Source organism: Aethalodelphis obliquidens, unplaced genomic scaffold, assembly GCF_003676395.1.
Source record: "Aethalodelphis obliquidens isolate GAN/ISIS:26980383/991018 unplaced genomic scaffold, ASM367639v1 scaffold37, whole genome shotgun sequence".
Lineage (NCBI taxonomy): Eukaryota > Metazoa > Chordata > Mammalia > Artiodactyla > Delphinidae > Aethalodelphis > Aethalodelphis obliquidens.
This window is the reverse complement of record NW_020837981.1, coordinates 15,714,010-15,738,761: the sequence shown is the minus strand read 5'-3', so window position 1 is coordinate 15,738,761 and position 24,752 is coordinate 15,714,010. Positions and strand designations below refer to the sequence as shown.

Genomic DNA, 24,752 nt, shown 5'->3' with positions numbered 1-24,752 from the left:
AAGTGCTTTTTCTGTACTTTTGAAGTGCAGAAATTGAAGAATCATGTGTTTTTCTCCTTTATTCTGTGATTACAGGAAATTACACTATTGACTTAAGATTGTGAAACACCTTGGCGCTCCTAGGATAAACCCAATTTCGTCACGATACAATAAACTTTTTATGTATTGCTGGATTTGATTTGCTAATATGCTGTTAAAGATTTTTCCATCTTTGTTCCTGAAGGATACTGGTTGGTAATTTTATTTTTCTGTAACAACTTGGTCAGGTTTGGGCATCAAGGTTATAGTGGCATCATAAAAGTGCTGTCTTCTAATTTCTGAAAGTTTGTGTAAAATTATTTCTTTCTTAGATGTCCAACAGAATTCACAATCTGAGCCTGGAGTTTTCTTTGTGGAAGGATTTTTGATAAATTCAGTTTCTTTAATTGGTTATGCAGATTTTGTTTCACCTACATCAGTTTTGGTTGTGATTTTCAAAGCCTCTGTCCATTTCATCTAAGTCATCAAATTCCTTAGCAAAGAGTTATTTAGAAATCCCGTATTATCTTTTTAACATCCATAGGATCCATAGTAATGTCATCTTTTTCATTATTTTTTTTTTGGCCACGCCACATGGCTTGTGGGATCTTAGTTCCCCAGCCAGGGATTGAACCCGGGCCTTCGGCAATGAAAGCGTGGAGTCCTAACCACTGGACCACCAGGGAATTCCCCATTCTTGATATTGGTAATTTATATTCCTTTTTAGTTATCAGTCTAGCTAAGGGGCTTACCAATTTTGTTGATCTCTTCAAAAAACCAATTTTGGGGTTTGTTATTTTCTCTATTATCTGTTTTTAATTTTGTTGATTTCTGTTGTTTTTTATTTTGTTGTTTTGTTTGTTTGTTTGTTTTGGCTGTGCCAGCATGTGGGATCTTAATTCCCCACCCGGGGATCGAACCCACACCCCCTGCATTGGAAGCACAGAGTCAACCACTGGACCACCAGGGAATTCCCTGATTTCTGTTTTAAGTGCATATAATTGTTGATAAAGCAGTAATCTTTGTACAAATATAATCAGGCAATTTTATTCCCCTACTGAAAACCTTCAAGGCTTCCCATTGCATTTAGAATAAAAGACAAAATCATTACTACATCCTATAGAGCCCTAAATACATTGATCTGCCCTTTGTCTACTTCTCCAACCTATTTATTGCTACTCCCTCACTCAGGGAGCTTCATTCACACAGGGCTTAGATCCACCACTTATTGTGTGAACCTGGGCAAGTTACTTGATATCCCTGGGTCTCAATTATCCCAACTGTAAAAAAGGAATATTTAATAGTGCCTATCTTATAGTACTGTTATAGAGTTAAGGCATCAAATAATGATATCTGACATACTTGTATAGCAACTGTATACTTAAACACTTATGTCAATTCTTTGAATATCAGACAGTGTTACAAACTAGAAATGAATGACAAATAATAAGTCATGTATATTTCCTGGCAATAATAAGTCATATATATTTCCTGTTCCATTCCTTATTTTAAGCACTTTTGATGCCTTTGTCTACTTCTCCAACCTATTTATTGCTACTCCCTCTCTCAGGGAGCTTCATTGACACTGGGCTTCTGACAATTCCTGTGTCAAACTAAACTTTTTCCTGTTTCAGAGTTTTTGTACTGTGCTGTTCCCTTCATCTGGGCCATTCTTCCCCCACAGCTCTTTGCACGACTACTTCCTTTTCATGTGTAGGCTTAAAGTTTAGCACATCAAAGAAACTTTTCCCTGACCATTCTAAAGTAGCACTCTGATCCTTACACCCAACAATTATTCTCTATCATGTAATCTATTTACTTCCTTAATAAGCACTTTCCAGTAATTTCCTGGTAGTCTCAGGGTTAGGACTCTGTGCTTTCACTGTCGAGGGCCCTGCATTCAATCCCTATTCAGGGAACTAAGATCCCGCAAGCCACTTGCTGGGGGGAGGGGGGCCGGGAGGGGGCAAAAAAATTTTCTAAAGCACTTTCCAAAATCTATAATCATTCTATTAATTGGTTTGTATTTATTACATATTAGAGCTCTACGTGAATAGGAAGGATACTACTGTGTTGAAGTATAGCATCATGGCTAGTAGACTACGCTGTAGGCTGAATCTTAGATCCACCACTTATTGTGTGAACCTGGGCAAGTTACTTGATATCCCTGGGTCTCAATTATCCCAACTGTAAAAAAGGAATATTTAATAGTGCCTATTTTATAGTACTGTTATAGAGTTAAGGCATCAAATGTGCTTAAAATAAGGAATGGAACATAGTAAATACTCAGGAAATATACATGACTTATTATTTGTCATTGATTTCTAGTTTGTAACAATGTCTAATATTCAAAGAATTGATGTAAGTGTTTAAGTATACAGTTGCTATACAAGTATGTCAGATATCATTGGCCCAACTCTGCAAGGCAACGCATACTCACATAATGTAGGTATTATTATTTGCCATTCATCCTGGCTCAAATTAGCAACAAGACATTTCTGTGAAGAAAAAACAAATAACTTTCTTTCTAAATTGCTCTTTCCCTAAACTATTTGTGCCTCGTTTCTCTCTACTAGAACATTTTCTCCAAAAACAGGAACCAAACCTTCCTTCTGCCCATCAGTAAACATCACTGAGCAACTATTATGATGCCATACCCTGTGCTCCTTAAAGGGGATGAAGGTATGACTCTGCCCATGAAGGAACCAATGGGAGGACACATAAACATGCAGTAACCAAAAAGTATGGTACATACCCTGTTAGAGAAATACCCAGTGATAGATGCTATTGGGAATCCAAATCAGACTGCAAGTACAGTTAACAGACCTCTCAAGGTATGCCCCCATAATGCTGATATAATCCGTGGCACACAATGGGTGCTGCATAAATGGATGTTGAGTAATCTGGAGGAAAATGTTGTAAGATATTATTATATATACCCACTAACCTTTTCATCTCCACACAGACCACCATTAAGAGCTAGGAATGGTACCTCACTCATCAGTCCCTAAACAAAATCACTGCCCCATTCTATAGATCAGAGGGCTGTACCCAATAAAAGGCAAGGAAAGTATTACAATGGAGATCAAAACAGAAACAGTCAATATTCAAATTGAAGATAATCTGTCAAGATTCACTTTGCGTTATCAATCTGAAATAAATCAGATAAAAATACAGTCATTATTTTAAGTATTCTTCCATTATGTTTAATATTTGTGCTTCAATAATGTAAATAGTTAAAAGAGAGGAATAACTGTTGAAATATGAAAATTTATTTTTAATAACCTATGTATTCTGTAACAGACATAGAATGCAAATTTTTATTTAAAAAAATATTTGCAGTCCTCTTTTATTGTTAACATAACTGAGATACTTATTTTATAAATTTAAATTATCTTGAGATTTGATAGCAGTATTTAGCTACAGTGTAGCCGAGAAATGAAAATATACAAAATAGTTTTAGGAACACATGTATTTTTACCTGTGGGTACACTTATAAATCATACAAAGATACACATTTATTTTAAAATAAAGACTTTGAAAATGAAACCAGTTCATAAAATTTTTACCAAGTTATGACAAGAAATCTTTTATGCAAAAAAAAAAAAAATTGAAGCAGAAATAACACTTTCAATTTAGTTTTCTAATGTCTTAAAAATCACATCAATTCTACAAATTGCTGTTTCTGAGGACAGAACTATAACTGTTCCCCTCCCATTTTTGTCATGCTTATAATAAAACATAAAAACTACTCTAAACATAATAACTGGAATTCTTACATTTTAAACCATTTTAATATAAATGATAGCAATTCAGATCATGTTTTACATTTCTACTTAAGTTTATATTGCACTAAAATTATTTTACGTGGAAGAACTAGTTGCTGTGTCATAACATAATACTTGGAAACATTCTTTGACATTCACACCTATATTAATGGATATTTCACAGTCCACTTAAATAAATTTTCTAGTATACATCAAATCATCTAACAAATCTATAATGCTAACTTGTTTTGAGAGCAAAGATATTCAGTATTTACTATTACTGCCTTTGGGAAATACACTGACTTATAAAAACACATTTAAATCACTCAGAAACTGGGAATAACATTTGAGCAATACCTGAAAATTCTTGACTTACTGATGAGTCTCTACATGGTTACTTTTTGAATACAACATTTATCAAAAAATGAAGAGAAAAAGTGTTTGTCCTTTTATCCAGTGGAGCAGAATTATGAGAAGAGAAATATTAAGAATAATACTTCAATACTGGCTTCTAACCTATGTTTTATATAACTTAAAATTTCAGCTCTCATCATTCTGCTGCAATATAACCAAGACTGTTAATAATAACAATAACAGCAACCAACATTAGAGTCTTTGAAAATCATGATTACAATTAAAAGCTTGGAATAGCATGATAAAACTAATGGCAACCTTTTGAATCCCATTTTAAGTTAGTTCTATCCAAATAATACTTTAAAATGGTTTCAAATAACCTTACTGATTAGCCAGCATCAGCTTAGGATTTTTTTGCAATGTTCTAAGATATAACTTTTGGCATAAAAGTATAGTAAGCACTTTTGATTTGTGATGAATAGAAAAATCAAGTACTAAAATACCAGTGGTTCCTGTGACAGGGTAAATATCCCCCTTCAAGTAATGTTCTCCCCAAATTAAATTAACATTTTATTTTTCCCTCTGAGAGTTTATTAAGGAAAAGAAATAACTATATTTTTTAATTGAGGTGAAAAAACTGCTTCATAAGTTCATATGTTGTAAAAGCCACTGCCTGAGAAGGAACGCAGCGAATGTAATTAAGAGATAAACCACGATATAATCCTTTTCGAATTCCATGGTGTCCATAGACATACTTCATAGTCTCCCGCATGGTACTGAAAGAGAATGGTTAAATGATGACACCTTTATGCCCAGTCATGAAGAGACAATTTCAGGATCCATAATAGCATTTTTAAAAGAAGCTAAAAATGCCATCTTGAGTAGCTTTTGGAAGGCAAGTGTTAAAACGAAGCCGGCGCACTGCAACAAAGAGTAGCCCCTGCTCGCCACAACTAGAGAAAGCCCGTGCACAGTAACAAAGAGCCAACGCAGCCAAAAATAAATTAATTAATTTTTTTAAAAAAACCAAGCTAAAAATTCATAATAAAAGAGCAATTCATTCCAAACAAGTACAAGCATTATGCATAGAATTCCGTGGCTCATTAATACAATATATTTTGTTTGCATTATGTCTGTGACATTTACTAGCAACACTATTTCATAATAATATTTGAAATATTGATGTAGTCTTTTTAAAGGATATATGAGCAGTTGCCCTTTAAACTCTCAAGTTTCTGCTCAAGTTCTATGCTACTAAAGCTTGAAGGACTATCTTCCAGATTTCATCAATAAAGACTTTCTTGTTTCAGTGTTCTTTCCTTTCAAACCAACATTTTGGGCTTTGTCTTTCTCTTTCAATATGCAATGTAGACTGAAATATTCAAAAAATCTTTTGGGTGAATGAAGGCAATTCATGGTCCTGAATAAACATTCTGCTCTTCCCCTGAGGAACAACACATCACCAATCAAACAGAATGATTCGAAATCTCTACAGATTATAGAAAACTCTAGAGCTGTGTGCTATGCAATAGTGGTAGCCACTAGCCACATGTGGCTACTGAGTACATGAAATGTGGCAAGTCCTAAATTGAGATGTGCTGTGAGTGTAAAATACACCCTGGATTTCAAACACTTAGTGTTTTTTTTTAAAAGGATGTAAAATACTGAAATGTTGAAGTGATAAATTTTAAATATATTCGTTTAAATAAAATACTTTAAAACAATTTCATGTTTCTTTTTATACTTTTTTAATGTGGTTAGGTTACCAGAAAATTTTAAATTACATATGTGGCTCACATCATATTTCTATTTAACAGAGCTGCTCTAAAATTAAATTTGTTTTTGTTTTTTTTTTTTGGCTGCAAGGCTTGTGGGATCTTAGTTCCCTGATCAGGGACCGAACCCTGGCCCCCACAGTGAAAGCACCGAGTCCTAACCACTGGACCACCAGGGAATTACCTAAAATGAACATTTTAACAGGAGGATTAGGACCTGATTAAATTCAGTTTACCAAAGAATATTATGGGATATAAAATGAAAGCTCTAGACTACTAGTGAGATCACAGTCCTATCTCCCTACTTACTATACACATTACATTTCCTAAAGAAATTGAACAATGACAAATGAAGAACTTACAGGCACTTTTCAAATTCTGGAAGAACAGTTCCTAACTGCATTCGCCGACGTGTTACATCAAATGGGTAGCTAAAAGAAGAAAAAGAAGGACTTAAAAATGATTTTTAGTTTTCTACTCAGCAATTATTGAATACAAAGCCCTATGTATGCTAGGAAATAATGTGTTCCTATTTTCTTACTGTTTTGTCTAATCTGGGAGTCAGGATATAGGCATATGAATAAAATCAAATAACAATACAGAGGTCTCCTTGCCTTTGCCTAAGTGGTTCCCTTGGGTTAAATGATTCTTCTTTCATCACCCATTATCAAGTTCTATTTATTCCCCCAAACCAAATTAAATGCCGCTTCCTGAGGAAATAGACTGGGTGCTTTCCATTGTTGTAACCCTAAGACAGGGTTTCTTAACTTTGGCACTATTGCCATTTTGGGTTGGAAAATTCTTAGTTGTGGGAGTTGCCCTGGGCATTGTAGGGTGTTTAGGTAAATCCCTGGCTTCTACCCACTAGATGCCAGTAGCACAACCCCAGTTGTAACAACGAAAAATGTCTCCAGACATTAATAAATGTCCACTAGAGACGAAACCACCCCAGTTAAGAACCACTACCCTAAGAGTATTCAGCAAGTGCCCCTGTATACAGTAGGCCAACAAAAAATTCTCCTTAAGGGCTAAAATTAACAATACAGATAATTGCTTATAGAGGATAGAGAAAATTCTATGTGAAAAGATTGCCTGATTCTGCAACTATGTATGGTGATGAATGTTAACCAGACTTAATATCAAATCATTATGTTATATACCAGAAACTAATATAATATTGTATATTAATTATACCTCAATTTAAAAAAAATTTTAAAGATTGCCTAAAATGAAATATACAAAAGTAATCTCTTAGGAGTGGGACCCTAGGTGATTTTTTTTTTAAATTACTTTTTTGGGGCTAATGTTGACTGCTTATGTTAGGTCCTGTGCTAAGCAATTTATGTACATTATCTCATTCCATCTTTACAACTGTGTTAAGTAGGTACTGTTATCTCAATATTAAGATAAGAAAATTGAGTCTTAGGGCTTCCCTGGTGGCGCAGTGGTTGAGAATCTGCCTGCCAAGGGACACGGGTTCGAGCCCTGGTCTAGGAAGATCCCACATGCCGCGGAGCAACTGGGCCTGTGAGCCACAACTACTGAGACTGCGCATCTGGAGCCTGTGCTCCGCAACAAGAGAGGCCGAGATAGTGAGAGGCCCGCGCACCGCGATGAAGAGTGGCCCCCGCTCGCCGCAACTAGAGAAAGCCCTCGCATAGAAACGAAGACCCAACACAGACAAAAATAAATAAATAAATAAATTTATTTAAAAAAAAGAAAATTGAGTCTTAGAGACATTTGCCATGTCATAAAGCTGCTTTCTACTTCCCTATTCAAAGCTCTGGTTCATACACACATATATATATATACACACACATATGTATATATACATACATACATACATATAATATATACGTGATATATGACAAAAATAATTATATACTTTTATATACATTTAAATTTACTATGAAATAATTGTAATAAAAAAACCACCCATGTACCAACCAAACAGCTTAAGAAATAACATTACTAACAGATGAAGAGCTCTATGCATCTAAGCAGCATCTCCATGAATTATCTTTTTTTTTTTTGGCCCTGCTTCACGGCTTGCAGGATCTTATCTCCCCAACCAGGGATCCAACACATGCCCCCTGCAGTGAAAGTGCGGGGTCCTAACCACTGGATCACCAGGGAATTCCCCTCCATGAATTATCTTTTTTAAAATTTTTAAAATATTTATTTATTTTTGGCTGTGTTGGGTCTTCGTTGCTGCACGCAGGCTTTCTCTGTTGCGGCGAGTGGGGGCTACTCTTCGTTGTGGTATGCGTGCTTCTCATTGTGGTGGCTTCTCTTGTTGTGGAGCATGGGCTCTAGGCGTGCGGGCTTCAGTGATTGTGGCACATGGGCTCAGTAGTTGTGGCACACGGGCTTAGTTGCTCTGCAGTATGTGGGATCTTTCCAGACCAGGGCTCGAACCCGTGTCCCCTGCCTTGGCAGGCGGATTCTTAACCACTGCGCCACCAGTTAAGTCCTGAATTATCTTTTAATGGGAGGTGGAGATGGAAAAAACTTTATGGGGAATAAAGGGACCAAAACCTCAACCTGAAGGATTCAGTTTCCAAGCAGGAAAAGATGTGTCCGGGTAGAAGGAATTGATTAATAAAGAGAAAGTAAGAAGACAAAGTACAAGGATCAGAACTAGGGAAATAACAATGGGAAAGAAAGAAAATAACATTCTAGGTAATGTTTTTAAGCAAAAAAATGACAAAAATACTTGGATATGTACAATGTGAAAAATGATCTCAAGGTATTATCAGGACTAGAAGATTAATGGTGATCGATAACAAATAGGAAAGTTGGGGGCCGAGGACAGACATGAAAAAAAAGACAAGAAAGCAGTATATGAATTACAGAGCTTGAACTGAGGACAGAAGTCCAGGTATAAACATCCAAGAGCTTGCTAGAGAAGTAATGAGTCAGCAATGAAGATTTAAATAGAATTAGTTATCTGTACAGAGGTGACCATTGAAACAATAAAGATAGATGAGCTGTTCTGGATGTTTACGGGAAGAGCAGAGGACCAAAGTCTGGCTAGGCCTTAAAAAAATCAGCACAGATAGGTAGGAGGAGGAAGACATGAATCAGCAAGATACCTGAAAAGGGAAAGTTGCCGCAACTAAGAGTTCGCATGTCACAACTAAAGATCCAGTGCAGCCAAATAAATAAATAAATAAATAAATAAATAATTTTTAAAAAAAGAGTCAGTGGGTGTAGAATATAGCTTATGAAGTAAGTGGAAAAGAGAAGACAGATTTTAAAGATCTAAACTGGAAATAAATAATAAAGAAAAGGGGCAGTAAAACCAAGAAGAGAATCAGAATAGCTAGAGGTGATCATGTCTCCGCAAATGAACAAGGTTCCGCAGCCATGTTTCTAAAAGTAAACTACACACCTTTTTTTTTTTTTTAATATTTAGTTATTTATTTGGCTGTGTCAGGTCTTAGTTGTGGCATGCGGGATCACTCTTGCCACGTGCGGGATCTTTTAGATGTGGCCTTCGGGATCTTTAGTTGCGGCATGTGAACTCTTAGTTGCGGCATGTGGGATCTAGTTCCCTGACCAGGGATTGAACCCGGGCCCCCTGAATTGGGAGTGCGGAGTCTTAGGCACTGGACCGCCAGGGAAGTCCCTACACCTTTTTTCCTTTACTTTCAGTCTAGTACGATCTGCTCCCACACACAAGCATACTGAATCTGCCTTCGCAAAAGTAACCTTCATTGTGAAATCCGATGAATATCTTACTTTTCAGTACTTATCTTACTTTGAGTTTTCTTTTTCCATTGGATACTCTTTTTTGAGCCTTTGTGACACTACGATTTCCTGTTGTCTTCCTGTTTTTCAGGATACTCCTCAGTCACAGAGAGCTTCTCTTCTTCCTGTTCCTGAAAAGTTCCTGCTTCTTAGTATTCCAGCTCTTTTTTAATCTCATCTATCCAATCTCTCTTGGTCTACAGAAATTCTCTACAGCCAACTTTCCAATTACACTTTCCACCTAATTTATCTATGTCCCTAATACACTTATATTAATATAAAACTCCCTTGTATTGCTACTGTCTTAATAAGAGTATAGGCTTCTTGGGACTTCCCTGGTGGCACAGTGATTGAGAATCCTCCATGCAGGGACACGGGTTCAAACCATGGTCCGGGAAGATCCCACATGCCGCAGAGCAACTAAGCCCGTGAGCCACAACTACTGAAGCCTGCGAGCCTAGTGCCTGTGCTCCGCAACAAGAGAAGCCACCACAATGAGAAGCCCCCGCACTGCAACAAAGAGTAGCCCCGACTCGCTGCAACTAGAGAAAGCCTGCATGCAGCAACAAAGACCCAAGGCAGCCAAAAAAAAAAAAAAAAAGAAAAGAGTATAGGCTTCTTGAGGCAATACTTTTGTTTTTCCTTCAGTGAAACTCCCAATTCCTAGCATACTGACTGGCACAAAGTAGGTCTTCAAGATTTAGTGCAAGAGAAGTTGTACCTACACACATACACACACACACACACACACACACACACAATAAATGGCTCAAATTTCAGAAAACTCATACAGGCAATTCATGAGGAAATATGGATGAAAACTATAGTGTTTCTTTCTAGCTTTCTTTTTCCTTTCTTTTAAAATCCACAGAAATTGAGTAGGTTCAAACTAATTTGGTCAATTTGGCACGAAGTTATTTATAATATGCTTAAAGTGCAGGCACACTGGAAAAAATGTATTAAATTAATATTTATATTTTGCAAGGGATCCTGTGTCTTAATAATCTATTAGAAAAAATAAGACAACTAACCAATGCTAAAAATCAGTATTGGATAAATGTAATTTAACTTAATTAAGTTGATGAACAAACTTACGATATTGTCTGTGCTATTGCTCCAGCAACACCACCACAAAGTAAGTTTATGTGAGTTTTCAAAACTAAGACATTAGGATTGTCTGATGAAGGTCTGCCAAGAAGGGTAGGAGCATGGGAAAGCCCAACACTCTTTAAGGTACCAAAAGTAAAAAACGAAACACCTGAAAAACAAAATATAAATTCACCACAATGCTTAACAGAGATGTGAGCTGTGAGAAGACACCATTCTTACATAATAACCAATTAACTCAATTGGTTATTATCAACCAATTAACTCAAGGGACTAACTATGCATTTCCTGATTTCCAATGTTTGGCTTAATCTAAGACAAAAAGATTTAATTAATGTTTACAAATAACCTAAAGATAACAAAATTACCACCTATAAAAAATTATACGTTGGTTTTTCACACACTAACATAATGTTCAGTTCACTGAATAAAGGTAGTAGTTGAGTATAATGCCACCTTATACATGAATAGAATTGAACAGTTTTCCAAGGTTTTACATAAGTAAAAGTTAAATTAATGATTAGTAACCTTACGTAAACATGACATATTTACAATAACAATGATGGTGATAATGTAAGGTAGAGGCAAGAAATTCAAAAGTGATAAAGCATTGTTATTTCAATTCAATGTCTAATGTTGTCTTCCAGGAAAAGTTATGACAATGAGAGACTCACCAGACGCATGGAATCTAATGAATATTGAATTAAGTTATTGATAATGTGCAGTTGGTGCTGGCTGAATATTTACACGATTTTATAATAAAAGGATTAAAGTCATACATTAAAAAAATTAGCAGAACTCAAGTATACTTATCAACTAAATATTACTCAAGATATCTTGATATTTACTGAATTTTAAAAACATACTGTAAAAGATACTTGATTCTTAAGAACAAATAAGCACTAACAAAAATTCAGTCTAGGATAACACCTCAATATATGCATTTATTCTTTGTATAAAATTCTTACGATCTTATAGTATTTTATAATGATGCTATACAACTTTAGAATATTCATATACTTTTTTTTTAAAGAAGTGGTTTTTATTTTTTAATTTTTAATTTTAATTTTATTTATTTTTGGTTGCATTGGGTTTTCGTTGCTGCACGTGGGCCTTCTCTAGATGCAGCGAGTGGGGGCTACTCTTTGTTGCGGTGCACAGGCTTCTCATTGCAGTGGCTTCTCCTGTTGCAGAGCACGGGCTCTAGGCACGCGGGCCCCCAGCAGTTGTGGCACATGGGCTAAGTAGTTGCGGCTCGCGGGCTCTAGAGCACAGGCTCAGTAGTTGTGGTGCATGGGCTTAGCTGCTCCGCGGCGTGTGAGATCCTCCCAGAGCAGGGCTCAAACCCATGTCCCTTGCATTCGCAGGCGGATTCCCAACCACTGCGCCACTAGGGAAGTCCCCATACACTTTTATATATGGGAAATCTATTCTATAGACTTAAATACAGAAATTTTAACCACAGGAAAAGCTCACAACAAGGAAATTCATAGCAAATTAAACACAAGTAGAAAAAAAACAGAAATACCTTAATTATGCAGAATGGTATTCACTGAAATATGACACAATTAATAAAAATGTGAATACTATTCAGAAATATGAAAAACATTTGGGAAATGGGAAAAAATTAAGAAACAAAATTATATACATACTATAACTATGTAAAAAATGTATTTCAAAAACAAAACTGAAAACAAACAAAAAAAATTAGAAAGAGAAAAAAATATAGTAAAAAAACTAAAGAGTTCTGATTCCAGCATAATGGCAGTCTAGGTATTCTGAGGGACTTTGTCATTGCAGAACAACTATATCCATTGCTGGGCTTACAAAAAGGAAGAGAAGGTTTCCAAGAATCCCTAGCAGCACCACCTTCCAAAAATATGATATGGGGCCCACTTGGGAATTGTGGCCCATGAGAGAGTTGGAGTGACTCTACATTTTGATGGCAATAGCAGCCAAGCCATTGAAACAGATCCTGCCACTGGGCTACAGAAGATGGAATCACTGGGTCAGAAACTCAGAGGTTAAGATCAAGTAATGGACTCATAATTAAAGACCGCTCAAAAGAAGCCACAAGAAATAAAACAAACAACAAACTAACTAACTAAATAAAGACCATCAAGCATAGGAGGAAGCAAATAAACTTATATATTTATAAAATATTGGGGGGGGCTAAGGATTCAGAAAAATAAGCAAACAAGATAAGAAAGGAATAAAAAGAAACGTATAAAGAAAAACAGGGCTTCCCTGGTGGTGCAGTGGTTAAGAATCCGCCTGCCAATGCAGGGGACACGGGTTCGAGCCCTGGTCCTGGAAAATCTCACATGCTGCGGAGCAGCTAAGCCCGTGCACCACAACTACTGAGCCTGCACTCTTGAGCCCATGAACCACAACTACTGAGCGTGCATGCCACAACTACTGAAGCCTGTGTGCCTAGAGCCCGAGCTCCGCAACAACAGAAGCCACCACAATGAGAAACCTGCACACCGCAAGGAAGAGTAGCCCCCGCTTGCCGCAACTAGAGAAAGCCTGTGTGCAGCAACGAAGGCCCAATGCAGCCAAAAATAAATAAATAAAACAAATAAATTTATTAAAAAGAATAAAAAAAAGAAAAACAAGTGGAAATCAATAGCAAGGTAAAGAAACAAGTCCAAATATATCAATAACCATTAAGTATACTGTCAATTAAAAGATTTTACTGACCAGATTAAAGAAATACCCAGCTATATATATATAATGATTACAAAATAAATATCTAAAACAAAAACATGACAAAGTAGAAAATGAAAGGATGAAAAAAGATATCCCAGGCAAATATTAACTTGGATCTGGGCAAAAAAAATTATAAATGGGGGGAATTTGAAAAATGACAATATACTAGATGATATTAAGAAAGTTTCATAATGGTAAGACAAATACCATAAGATATCACTTATATGTGGAATCTAAAATATGACACAAATGAACCTATCTATGAAACAGAAACAGAATCATGAACATAGAGAACAGACTGGTGGTTGCCAAGGAAGAGGGGGCTGGGGGAGGGATGGAATGGGAGGTTGGGGTGAGCAGATGTAAGCTTTTATATATAGAATGGATAAACAACAAGGTCCTACTGTCTAGCACAGAGAACTGTATTCAGTATCCTATGATAAACCACAATGGAAAAGTATATATAAAAAAAAAGAATGTTGGGTTTCCCTAGTGGCGCAGTGGTTAAGGGTCCGCTTGCCAATGCAGGGGACACAGGTTCGAGCTCTGGTCTGGGAAGATCCCACATGCTGCGGAGCAACTAAGCCCATATGCCACAACTACTGAGCCTGCGCTCTAGAGCCCACGAGCCTCAACTACTGAAGCCCACGTGCCACAACTACTGAAGCCCACGCGCCTAGATCCCGTGCTCTGTAACAAGAGAAGCCATCGCAATGAGAAGCCCACACACCGCAACGAAGAGTAGCCCCTGCTCACTGCAACTAGAGAAAGCCCGCACGTAGCAATGAAGACCCAACGCAGCCAAAAATAAATAAATAAATTTATAAAATCAGTAACGAGCCAAAATGCCAAGTATCATCACTTTTATTGACTACTGCACTGTAGGTCCTTAGCTGCTACAGTAAGATAAGATAAACATAAATAGACAAAGAAATAAGGATTTGAACAGAAGTAAGAAAAATGATGTTATTTGCACAGGATGTGATGGTCCACACAGAAAATCCAAAGCATTTACAAGTAGCATGGTAGCTGGCTATCATATCAACAAGTAGAATAATGGCTAGCTATAAAATCATATAAAAATTAAATTAAGCAATAAACTGAAAATGTAATTTTCTAAAAGACACAACAAAACTTATAAGATGTCTATGAATATATCTAACAAAAACGTCCAAGATCTGTATGCAATTTCATTCAGAATTCCAGCAAGGATTTTTGTGCAACATCAAAAAATGATTCTAAAATGCACATGGGGGCTTCCCTGGTGGCGCAGTGGTTGAGAGTCCGCCTGCCGATGCAGGGGACACGGGCTCGTGCCCCGGTCTGGGAAGATCCCACATGCCGCGGAGCGGCTGGGCCCGTGAGCCATGGCCGCTGAGCCTGCGCGTCCGGAGCCTGTGCTCCACAACGGAAGAGGCCACAACAGTGAGAGGCCCGCGTACCGCAAAAAAAAAAAAAAAAAAAAGAAAAACGACTTACTATAAAACTGCGTTCTATTATTGTTTTAAGAAGTAGCACTACAGATCACTGGGGAAAGGAGAAATTAATCAGTGACTATCCTTAGGGAGGAAAAAAAGTAATTCTGGACAGATTAGGGGCTTAAATATAACATGCTAAACTTTAAAATTATTCCTACAAGAAAATGAAAAACGAAGATTTTGCCAAATTTAAAACATACCTGCATATGGAGCCATTCCTAATATAGTAGGCATCAAGCCTCTGTAAAATCCAAGGAAACCACCTTCCTTTTGAGTGAAGAAAAATTAGAAGTGAAATTACACTGGGCTTATTATGATAAATGCAAAAGAACAAAAGCATACATTATATAGGAAAAATTATTCTGGACCCACACTGAAACACATGTGTTTTCACAACTATGATTAGTATCAGTAATTATAAGTAAAACAATAACTATTCAAAACAATGACATTCAAAACATTTGCCTAAATATAAAAGGACATGTTATAGACAAGATAAGTAAAAATGAAATACCTTTGCATAAATTGTTTTGAATGCATGAATAATTCCCGTATAAGTATGTTCCCCTTTCACCTGGAATGCTAGGCGTACTCTAACCATATCAAGAGGGTAAGTACAGATAACTGCTGTCATACCTGAAAAGAAAGCAGAAACTTAAATGTATAAGAATCATATATTATGTGTATATATATATATATATATATACCATTACTATCATTAGTAATGCTCTCAAATTATATAGTAATGACGAAAACCCAATGAAATCAAAGTAATATTACTGACAGAATTATATCATAATATTATCAGCTGAAAAACTTGTAAGTAAAAGGGTCAGTTTGTAAAATCTTTTCAAGTTCTTCCCATTGTGAAGTTATAATGTTAGCACCAAAATAGTACAGTATTAGTGGATCATGTTAGTATTTTTTAAATTCTATTACTTGTCTATTCACAGGTAAGACATCAGAAAAGAAAAACTGACTATCTCCAAAGCACTAGGCAGGATATTTGACTTTTTCCTTATTTTCTCTAATCCTAAAATGGAGAGATGCTTAACCTACCTAAGGAATTCTTTTAAAAATAAAATAAAGGCATTTTTTAAAAAAATTCAAAGCATGGTCACTATTTTCTTTTTAAAATTTAGGTAAGGGTAATTCCCTGGTGGTCCAGTGGTTAGGACTCCATGCTCTCACTGTCAAGGGCCTGGGTTCAATCCCTGGTCAGGGAACAAAGATCCTGCCAGCAGAGCAGCTAGACCAAAATAAAAAAACAAAATATACAGGAATTCGATAAATAAATAAATAAAATTTACATAAATTTGTTACTGACTAAACATAATAAAAATATAAATGTCCAAGGTCATAGAAACAATTTATTTTAGGAATAAAATCTCCTGATAAACAAATTTAGTATTAAGTTCTAGATTTTCATCAATATATGATTTCAAATTCCATAAAATATCCAGATGAATTTTTTAAAATATGTATTTATTTATTTGCTTATTTGTTTACTTATTTATTTATTTATGGCTGCGTTGGGTATTCCTTGCTGCGCGGGGCTTTCTCCAGTTGCGGTGAGCGGGGGCTACTCTTCGTGGCGGTGCACGGGCTTCTCATTGCGCTGGCTTCTTTTTTTTTTTTTTTTTGCAGTACGCGGGCCTCTCACTGTCGTAGTCTCTCCCGTTGCGGAGCACAGGCTCCGGACGCGCAGGCTCAGCGGCCATGGCTCATGGGCCTAGCCGCTCCGCAGCATGTGGGATCTTCCCAGACCGGGGCACGAACCCGTATACCCTGCGTCGGCAGGCGGATTCTCAACCATTGCGCCACAGGGAAGTCCCCCAGCTGAATTTTTATTTGCATCTTTTTTACTGAGGTATAGTTATGTATCAGTTATTTTTAAAATTAAAAATAATCTTCTATTTTTGTAAAGTACCAAAGAAATATATGCTCAAGGTAAAAAAATTAGAAAATAATTTTTAAATATACATATTCATCCTCCAGAAATAACCACCTAAATATATAATATTACAAACCTTTTATACAGGGGCATTTACACACATCTAAACACATACACACATTTAAAACATGACAATGGGTTTCGCTGGTGGCGCTGTGGTTAAGAATCCACCTGCCAACGCAGGGGACACGGGTTTGAGCCCTGGTCCGGTAAGATCCCACATGCTGCAGAGCAACTAAGCCCGTGCGCGACAACTACTGAGCCTGCGCTCTTGAGCCCGTGAACCGCAACTGCTGAGCCTGTGTGCCACAACTACTGAAGTCCACATGCCTAGAGTCCATGCTCTGCCAACAACAGAAGCCACCATAAAGAGAAGCCTGCACACCACAATGAAGAGTAGCACCCGCTCGCCGCAACCAGAGAAAAGCCCGCGTGCAGCAACAAAGACACAACGCAGCCAAAAATAAAATAAATAAAATAAATTTATTTTAAAAAAGTACAAGATAATGGTGTAATTCTATTTTGTAGTAAATTTTTCCTACTTCACATTATATTGTGAACATCTTTCCACATGAGAAAAACATTACCTGGATGTACTATAATTTATTTAAACAATCCTCTTAGACATTTAGGTTGTCTCCATTATTTGCTACATGATACTGTAATAGTAAACAGTGCTTTGATGAATGTCCTTATAACTAAATATTTCATTATGGATTAAATTCCTAAAATAAAATTATTAGGACAATGCATAAGGCTTTTAACAGAAACTGCCTTCCAGAATGATTGTGCTGATTTATAATGTCATCCGTTAGAATATAAGTCCTATTTCTCTAACTTATCAGAAGTATTAGATAATTATTAGACAAGCAGAATATTCAATTATTAGATAATTTTTCCAACATTGGATGGGCAAAAAAACACTCTGTTATTTTGGTTTGTTTCTCATATGACATTCTTTTTCTTTTTTGGGGGGGGGGCGCAGGCAGTTTTATAACTTTCTTTGACAATCAGTGGTCAGTTCCCTTCCACATCACCTGTGTAGATTTCTGAGAGTGGTGACAGATTTTTGAAAGTGGTTACCTCCTTGGTACATAGGTAACCAACATATAGAGCTTGTTTGGTGAATCTTCATCATCATTATGTTTTCTGGACAACTGCACACAGATATGGTAGGGGATATTCCTCCTATCTTTGGCCCAGACAGCTTTGTTAAGCATAGTGTCAATGAGCACATCGGGAGTTCCCATCTCCTTGCTGGCCAATTTCTGGATCTCTTTGAGTACCTGAGGGGCACACACTTGAAGTCCACTCCAGGGATGTGCTTGTGAATGTTAGTGGTGTACTCCCTGGTCACGACCTGGTTGGTGAGCAGATCGACGCTTCGTCTCACCACCCTTCTTTGCAGGAACCATCCTGCCAGGCCCAGGTTGGAAAGGAAGAGCTTGAGGTATTGTCAAGACTTTCTTTTTCTCTGTAGGCTTTTAACATGATAATTTCATCTTTTTATTAGTCTTACCAAATGAAAATATAATTTTTTTGCCACAACTTCGGCCTACAATAGCATACTAGGCATAAAAGTGGTAATTTAAGTGATTTCTGTATTCTTAACCTAATTTAACTTTTTAGTTTTAATTTTTTTGGCATTTTATTATTATTACTATCATTATTATTATTATTATTTTGGCTGTACCACATGGCTTGCGGGATCTTAGTTCCCTCTCCAGGGATCGAACCTGTGCCCCCTGCAGTGGAAGCACTGAGTCCTAACCACTGGACTGCCAAGGAAGTCCCAGTGTTAAATTTTTAATATTTGTTTAATATTATTTAAATAGACCTGAGATACCTTACCCCACTTACTTAGCAAATGCTGCTGTAACTTGCATCCATTTTTTTTAGCCCAAACTTAAATCTATACTAATTTTCAGAGCTTCTGCCACTCTCCCAAAAATCTAAATCAGTTCACCACTCCTTATACATGGATTAGAAAACAATGTTCTTTATGTTATTATCTAGGTATCTCTCATGGCATCTCTACCTGGGTGATTATAACATTATCTCTGAGCTAAAAATCTACACAGCTAATATACTGTTAATACTTTAATGCAAACAAATGCAACCCTTCATTCTCTTTTCCCCCCCGCTTAGTTCTCTCTTGAGAATGACCTCAATTACTTTAGACAATGAGCCGAAAGTCAGTTTGAATATGTTTAATTTTAAAAGCAAGGAATACTTTGTATCAAGATTAGCCTAATGGTACTCCGAACAGGTTAGACTCATAGAAGAAAGGCTGATTTATGATTCACTTATCTGTGATTTAGCTGTAAATGATATTTTAAACCTTCCTTTTTTTAGTTTGCACATAACAATAAAGACTGTCTACTATGTGCCAAGCACACCATACCAGGCGTGCAAATACCACCAGGCTTACAAATACCACCTCTAATCCTCAAATACCAAGTACCACCAACAATCCTACAAGGTAGAAAATTGAGGCTCAAAGTAGTTAAGTGAGTTGACCAAATTCAGTTTCTGTATCACAGAGTAGAATTTGAGACTAAATTTTCTGACTCATATCACAACATATATTGCCTTCCCTGTAATTTTCTTTTCTCAAACATTTAGTTAGTACTTTCTAAACTTAAATTTTTAGTTCAGAAATTCCATCAGTTCAGTGATTAGAAATGTCAGTCCCTCATTTCAGCCAATTTGATTTTGAGCTGTACATCTGAGCCATTTGTTTTCAAGCTATTCATTTTCAAACTTGTTTTTTATTTAACTTGTTTTTTATCTATTGGTATTCAAACCAGCCATGTCTGGCAGCCAAGGCAGTGACTCTTCTAAATGGCCTCTTTGAAGCTGAATCTAAACTAATACAGTACAAATGTGATGTTCCTAAGACAAGGTTTGGCAATAATATCACATTTAAGTCAGAGCAAATACCTTATTATCCAGATATTTATAAAACTACATATTTCGCAGCTTGGTTTAATTTTTTGCAGCTTGTGCTAAATATTTTGCAAGGGAAAATTTTACAAAATAAAATGAGGAGAGATTATCTATAAACTAGTTCCATGTTTATTGAAAATGGTTCATATTAAGGAGTTTAACAAATATAGAAAAGAATCAAAAGGCTGACCATTTTAAGGCTTGATCATCCTGACACAATTTGAACATCAGATTTTGCTAGGATTTGCCCAGATCATCACTATTCATTTTTTTTTTTTATGCTTCTGTACATTTTTACAACTCCCATATTTTTTTTCTACTCCCTATCTGGATCACTTTCATCTTGCCTCTCCTATTTGTTCTCCCCACTCCATTTATTTCTTCTTTCCTTCTCACATGCTCCAAGCCTTCTCATTGTCTTCTTACTGGTTTCAAGTGGCTTAACATGAAATAACTGAATTAACAAAGTGATCAAAACGGTAAATTGGTAGAAAATGGAAATGGAAAATGGAAATTTCTGGACATCCAGAAATTTCTAAAGGTAAAGGAGGCATTAGTTTAAAAGCTGTAAGACCATGAGTCAGGCTGAGGAACTGGCATAACCTAATTGTACATCAGAGAATGGTAAAAATAATGCCAATGATTACTATAATGCTAAACTGATGATCTAGTTTTACAATTTTTCGGCCAGTTTACTTCACTATGTTTTTATATGGTATATTTCTTTTGAATTTGAGCAATCAAATCTTCCTAAAGAAAAACAAAACCTTTTAACCAGGATGTTTAAAACTTTCAAAGTTTGGGCTTCCCTGGTGGTGCAGTGGTTGAGAGTCCGCCTGCCGATGCAGGAGACGCGGGTTCGTGCCCCGGTCTGGGAGGATCCCACATGCCACGGAGCGGCTGGGCCCGTGAGCCATGGCCGCTGGGCCTGCACATCCGGAGCCTGTGCTCCCCAACGGGGGAGGCCCCAAAAGGGGGAGGCCCCCGGACCCAAAAAAAAAAAAAAAAAAAAAAAACCAGCTTACAAAGTTTTTTGTTGTTGCTGTTGTTCACTATTTCTAAAAACAACTCAGTGATTTAAATGTAATTTTAAAATTTAGAATTTAGCAAGAAGATTTTTAATAATTTTGTACTCCGATAAATCTTGAAAACTCTTTAAGATTTTAAATGTTTTCTTTTAAAAAAAAGATTTTAAATGTTTATTTATCCTTGGAATAAGTGGGATGTGAGAACTATTCTTCTGATAGTCATATTTTACCCTTCACTCTAAGTATAAAATTATGAAGCCCTCTACAGGCTGGATTTAGACTTTCAAAAGCTGTAAAAGTCTAAAAGCCCTAAATACAGAAAAGATTATGACATCTTATATTGTTCAAAGGAGAAACAATAATGCACTGTAAAGTAAGTTTGATCATATCCAACTAAGTTCTTTTTTTTAAACATTTATTTATTTATTTATTTGGCTGCGCTGGGTCTTAGTTGCAGCACGCGGGATCTTTTAGTTGCGGCATGAGGGTTCTTTAGTTGCAGCATGTGGGATCTAGTTCTCTGACCAGGAATCAAACCTGGGCCCCCTGCATTGGGAGTGCAGAGTCTTAGCCACTGGACCACCAGGAAAGTCCCTCCAGCTAAGTTCTGATTCACTTCATGATGACTATGTCAATGCTTTTTTTTTTTTTTATGTCAATGCTTTTTAAAAATACCACACCATTAAGTTCCTTTTTCTCCACACTCTCTCCAGAATTTATTATTTATAGACTTTTTGATAATAGCCATTCTGACTGGTGTGAGGTGATACCTCATTGTGGTTTTGATTTGCGCTTCTCTAATAATTAGCGATGTTCAGCATCTTTTCATTTGCCTGTTGGCCATCTGGATGTCTTCTTTGGAGAAATGTCTATTTAGGTCTTCTGCCCATTTTTTGACTGGGCCGTTCATTTTCTGAGGAATAAGGAATTCAAGTGGCTGGCTCAAGAAATGTAACAAGCCGCTGGCATGGAAAGTTTAATAACATTCCCCCATACTTATGGAGGACCTCAGATCTTTCAGAATGTTTTCACAGAATTCTTTACTCTGACCCTTAGAACAACTAAGAAAGAAAGGGAGTTGAACAATCATAAGTTCTACTTTAACAAATGGATAAATGAATTATGGCAGGCTCAGATGACCTGCCCATAGTCAAAGGACATGTATGTAATGGAGGCCAGCCACGATCCCAGGCAGTAAGTGTTCTGTCCATCTGACCTCCCAGCCTTACGCCAAGCACTAAACTAGAGCAGACCAGAAATGGCCACAAGCAGAACTCAGCTCGTTGCTTCTGGTTTCTGACAACTTCCTTCTTTTTCCTCTTCTCTATCCTGTCACTCTTAGTTTCATAGGAACTGGCAGATCAAGATTTATTTCAAACAAGTGAAACATACAGAAAGAAAGGAGAAGGCCTTCCTTAAATATACAAACCTTGATTCTCAGTCTCTAGTTTTTCCTTTTTGAATGACTGAGATTCAATATGTACTGGATTGTAGTTGTAGGATGAGGGAAAATGTTGAAGTTCAAAAAAGCTTTAAAATAAGCTCTGTTGAAATGATCATGAAAAACATACCATTTTTAATTTTGGCAAATATAAAATTTCCAAACTTATGTTCAAAGACCACCAAAAGTACAGAAGCAAAGATACCAGATATAAATAAAATTAACCAGAACATTTATTTCAACTGTTTAAAATCATAAAAGCAAAATGTAAATTATAATTACTTAAACATGGTAATAAAAAGAGAAATATTGGTTAATGGAAGCACTAGTCTTATCTATAATAGCTAGAATTTTTTTAACCTCTTTTCTTTAAAAATTAAAATTTATACTTGAAGTTCCTTTGGTTTATTATTATTTTCTAGTGTATATTGAAACCTTGATGTTAACACGTCTTTCATTTCAGAAATATGAACACGCTAGTCAAGAAATAATCAAGTGCCATGAAAAGGAAATAATACAAAGTCTTTAGGATTTTACTCATATTCATAATCCTACTTCATCTTTCCTACAACCCTAAAAGAAAGAATTTGACCTGTCACTTATAAAATCAAATTTAAGAGACAAAAAAATTTTTAAGTGATGTAAGAAATCATAAATTTTAAGATTTGGAAACTTTACTAAAATTTTCCTTCTGCAAAATGAGAGATAATCATAGCACTTTCCTCACAGTATCTTTCTGTGAACTACATGTCAAGTACTCAAAGATTACATGGCAAGTGCTCAGGTCTGTGAAGGGTACAAAGCAAGTGAACAATACATGCTAGCTAATGTTACTCACCAGCACTGCCATGCCAGGGTAAAATACTAAAATATTTCTATAGCAGTTGACAAATAGCTGTTGCTCCAGCTTCCAAGATCTCCCACATCATGACTCTGGTAGTCTCTTCCCCAACCAGAGCTCCCACCACCACCACATACTGTGTCCTGATCCAGCCATGAAAAAGTTAGTTGGAGGCTTTCAGAGCCTGTCCTATTTGTTAGTACCTCTACGGTTGGTTTGCTAAATATTTTAGATAATATTCCTGGTTACTTTTAATACTTATTGATCTTGGGTCAGTCTGCCAGAAGTCAAAAAGAGTTAAATAAACATTGCGTAAGGCAAAACCCTGGATAAGGTAGGTCAGGTTGGACATTATAAATCTAGGTCCAAAAAAATCAACTGAAATCCTACAAACCTTGTGATAACCACATAGTTAAGATTTTGATATACCACCTTCCAATGGTCTTATTTCCATTAGCAGAAATAAAAACTGTTAACGTGTTGGTTTATAACCTTGTAGATGTTTCTTTAATGAATATTTACATATGTATTTACTTTTTAAAAACCAAAATATGATATAGCATATTAAACATTCTCTTTTGTAACTTCCTTTCTACATATGATGTAAACATCCTTCTCTGTCAATAAATACAATTCTACAAATGTACAAAAAAAATCTAGTACTGGAAGTATAGAATTCTGACATGGATTTTTTTTTTTTACCACTCTTCTATTGCTACATACTTAAATTACCTTTTGGTGTGAGAAACAAAAAAACAATGAAAATCTAACATTTAAAAAAAAATCAATATAAAAAAAAGTTTTAGTGGAAAACATGAATAAATGTTTTTAACTTAGAATGGGGAAGGCATTTCTCAACACAATTCAAAAAATTTTGAAGCCACAGAGGAAAAGACTAACCCATTTGGCTATGTAATATTTCTATATGGGGGGGAACTTTTGGATGATTTTTCCAAAAAAATCACAAATAAGGTTAAAAGACAAATCTAGAACTGGGAAATAAAATAATAGCAATATTTGACAGAAAAAAAAATGTCTTAATTCCCAAACTCATAAAAATGAATATTCAAAGAATAGAAACAATTCAAGGCTGAAAGTAAGAAATACAAATGGTCAATAAACATTTGAAAAGCTGACCAAGCTTACTCATAATTAATTGCCAAATACTAAAAACTTAATAAGGCCCAGTGTTGATATGGTATGTAGGGGAAAGGGCTACTGAAAGCATTAAGGAGATCAGTTGTTTGCAAAGGTCTATCAAAAATTAAATACAGGGCTTCCCTGGTGGTGCAGTGGTTGAGAGTCCGCCTGCTGATGCAGGGGACACGGGTTCGTGCCCCGGTCCAGGAAGATCCCACATGCCGCGGAGCGGCTGGGCCTGTGAGCCATGGCCGCTGAGCTTGCGCGTCCGGAGCCTGTGCTCCGCAACGGGAGAGGCCACAACAGTGAGAGGCCTGCGTACCGCAAAAAAAAAAAAATTAAATACACATATCCTCTGATAAAGTAATTTCCCTTCTGAAAATTATTCTACAGATATATTCACACAAGTACAATGTGTTATTTGCAAAACAAAAA

The 24,752-nt window shown here is 36.3% G+C and overlaps 1 protein-coding gene and 1 pseudogene across 5 annotated transcripts in view; both read right to left on the bottom strand.

The window, feature by feature from the left end:
* Positions 1–997: 997 nt before the first annotated feature.
* The window catches only part of SLC25A16 (solute carrier family 25 member 16), a 35,434-nt gene continuing 11,679 nt past the window's right edge, over positions 998–24,752 (bottom strand). Inside the window, exons 5-9 of one of the 5 annotated variants that reach the window (XM_027130119.1) lie at positions 15,479–15,600; positions 15,165–15,231; positions 10,763–10,925; positions 6,277–6,345; positions 998–2,921 (exon numbers count right to left, since the gene is read on the bottom strand). In XM_027130119.1, the coding sequence (XP_026985920.1) occupies positions 2,819–2,921; positions 6,277–6,345; positions 10,763–10,925; positions 15,165–15,231; positions 15,479–15,600 (524 nt within the window). In that variant the 3' untranslated portion in view covers positions 998–2,818. The other 4 variants (XM_027130120.1, XM_027130123.1, XM_027130118.1 and 1 more) reach the window with 4 other exon arrangements.
* LOC113632672 (60S ribosomal protein L31 pseudogene) lies at positions 17,336–18,636 on the bottom strand (annotated as a pseudogene).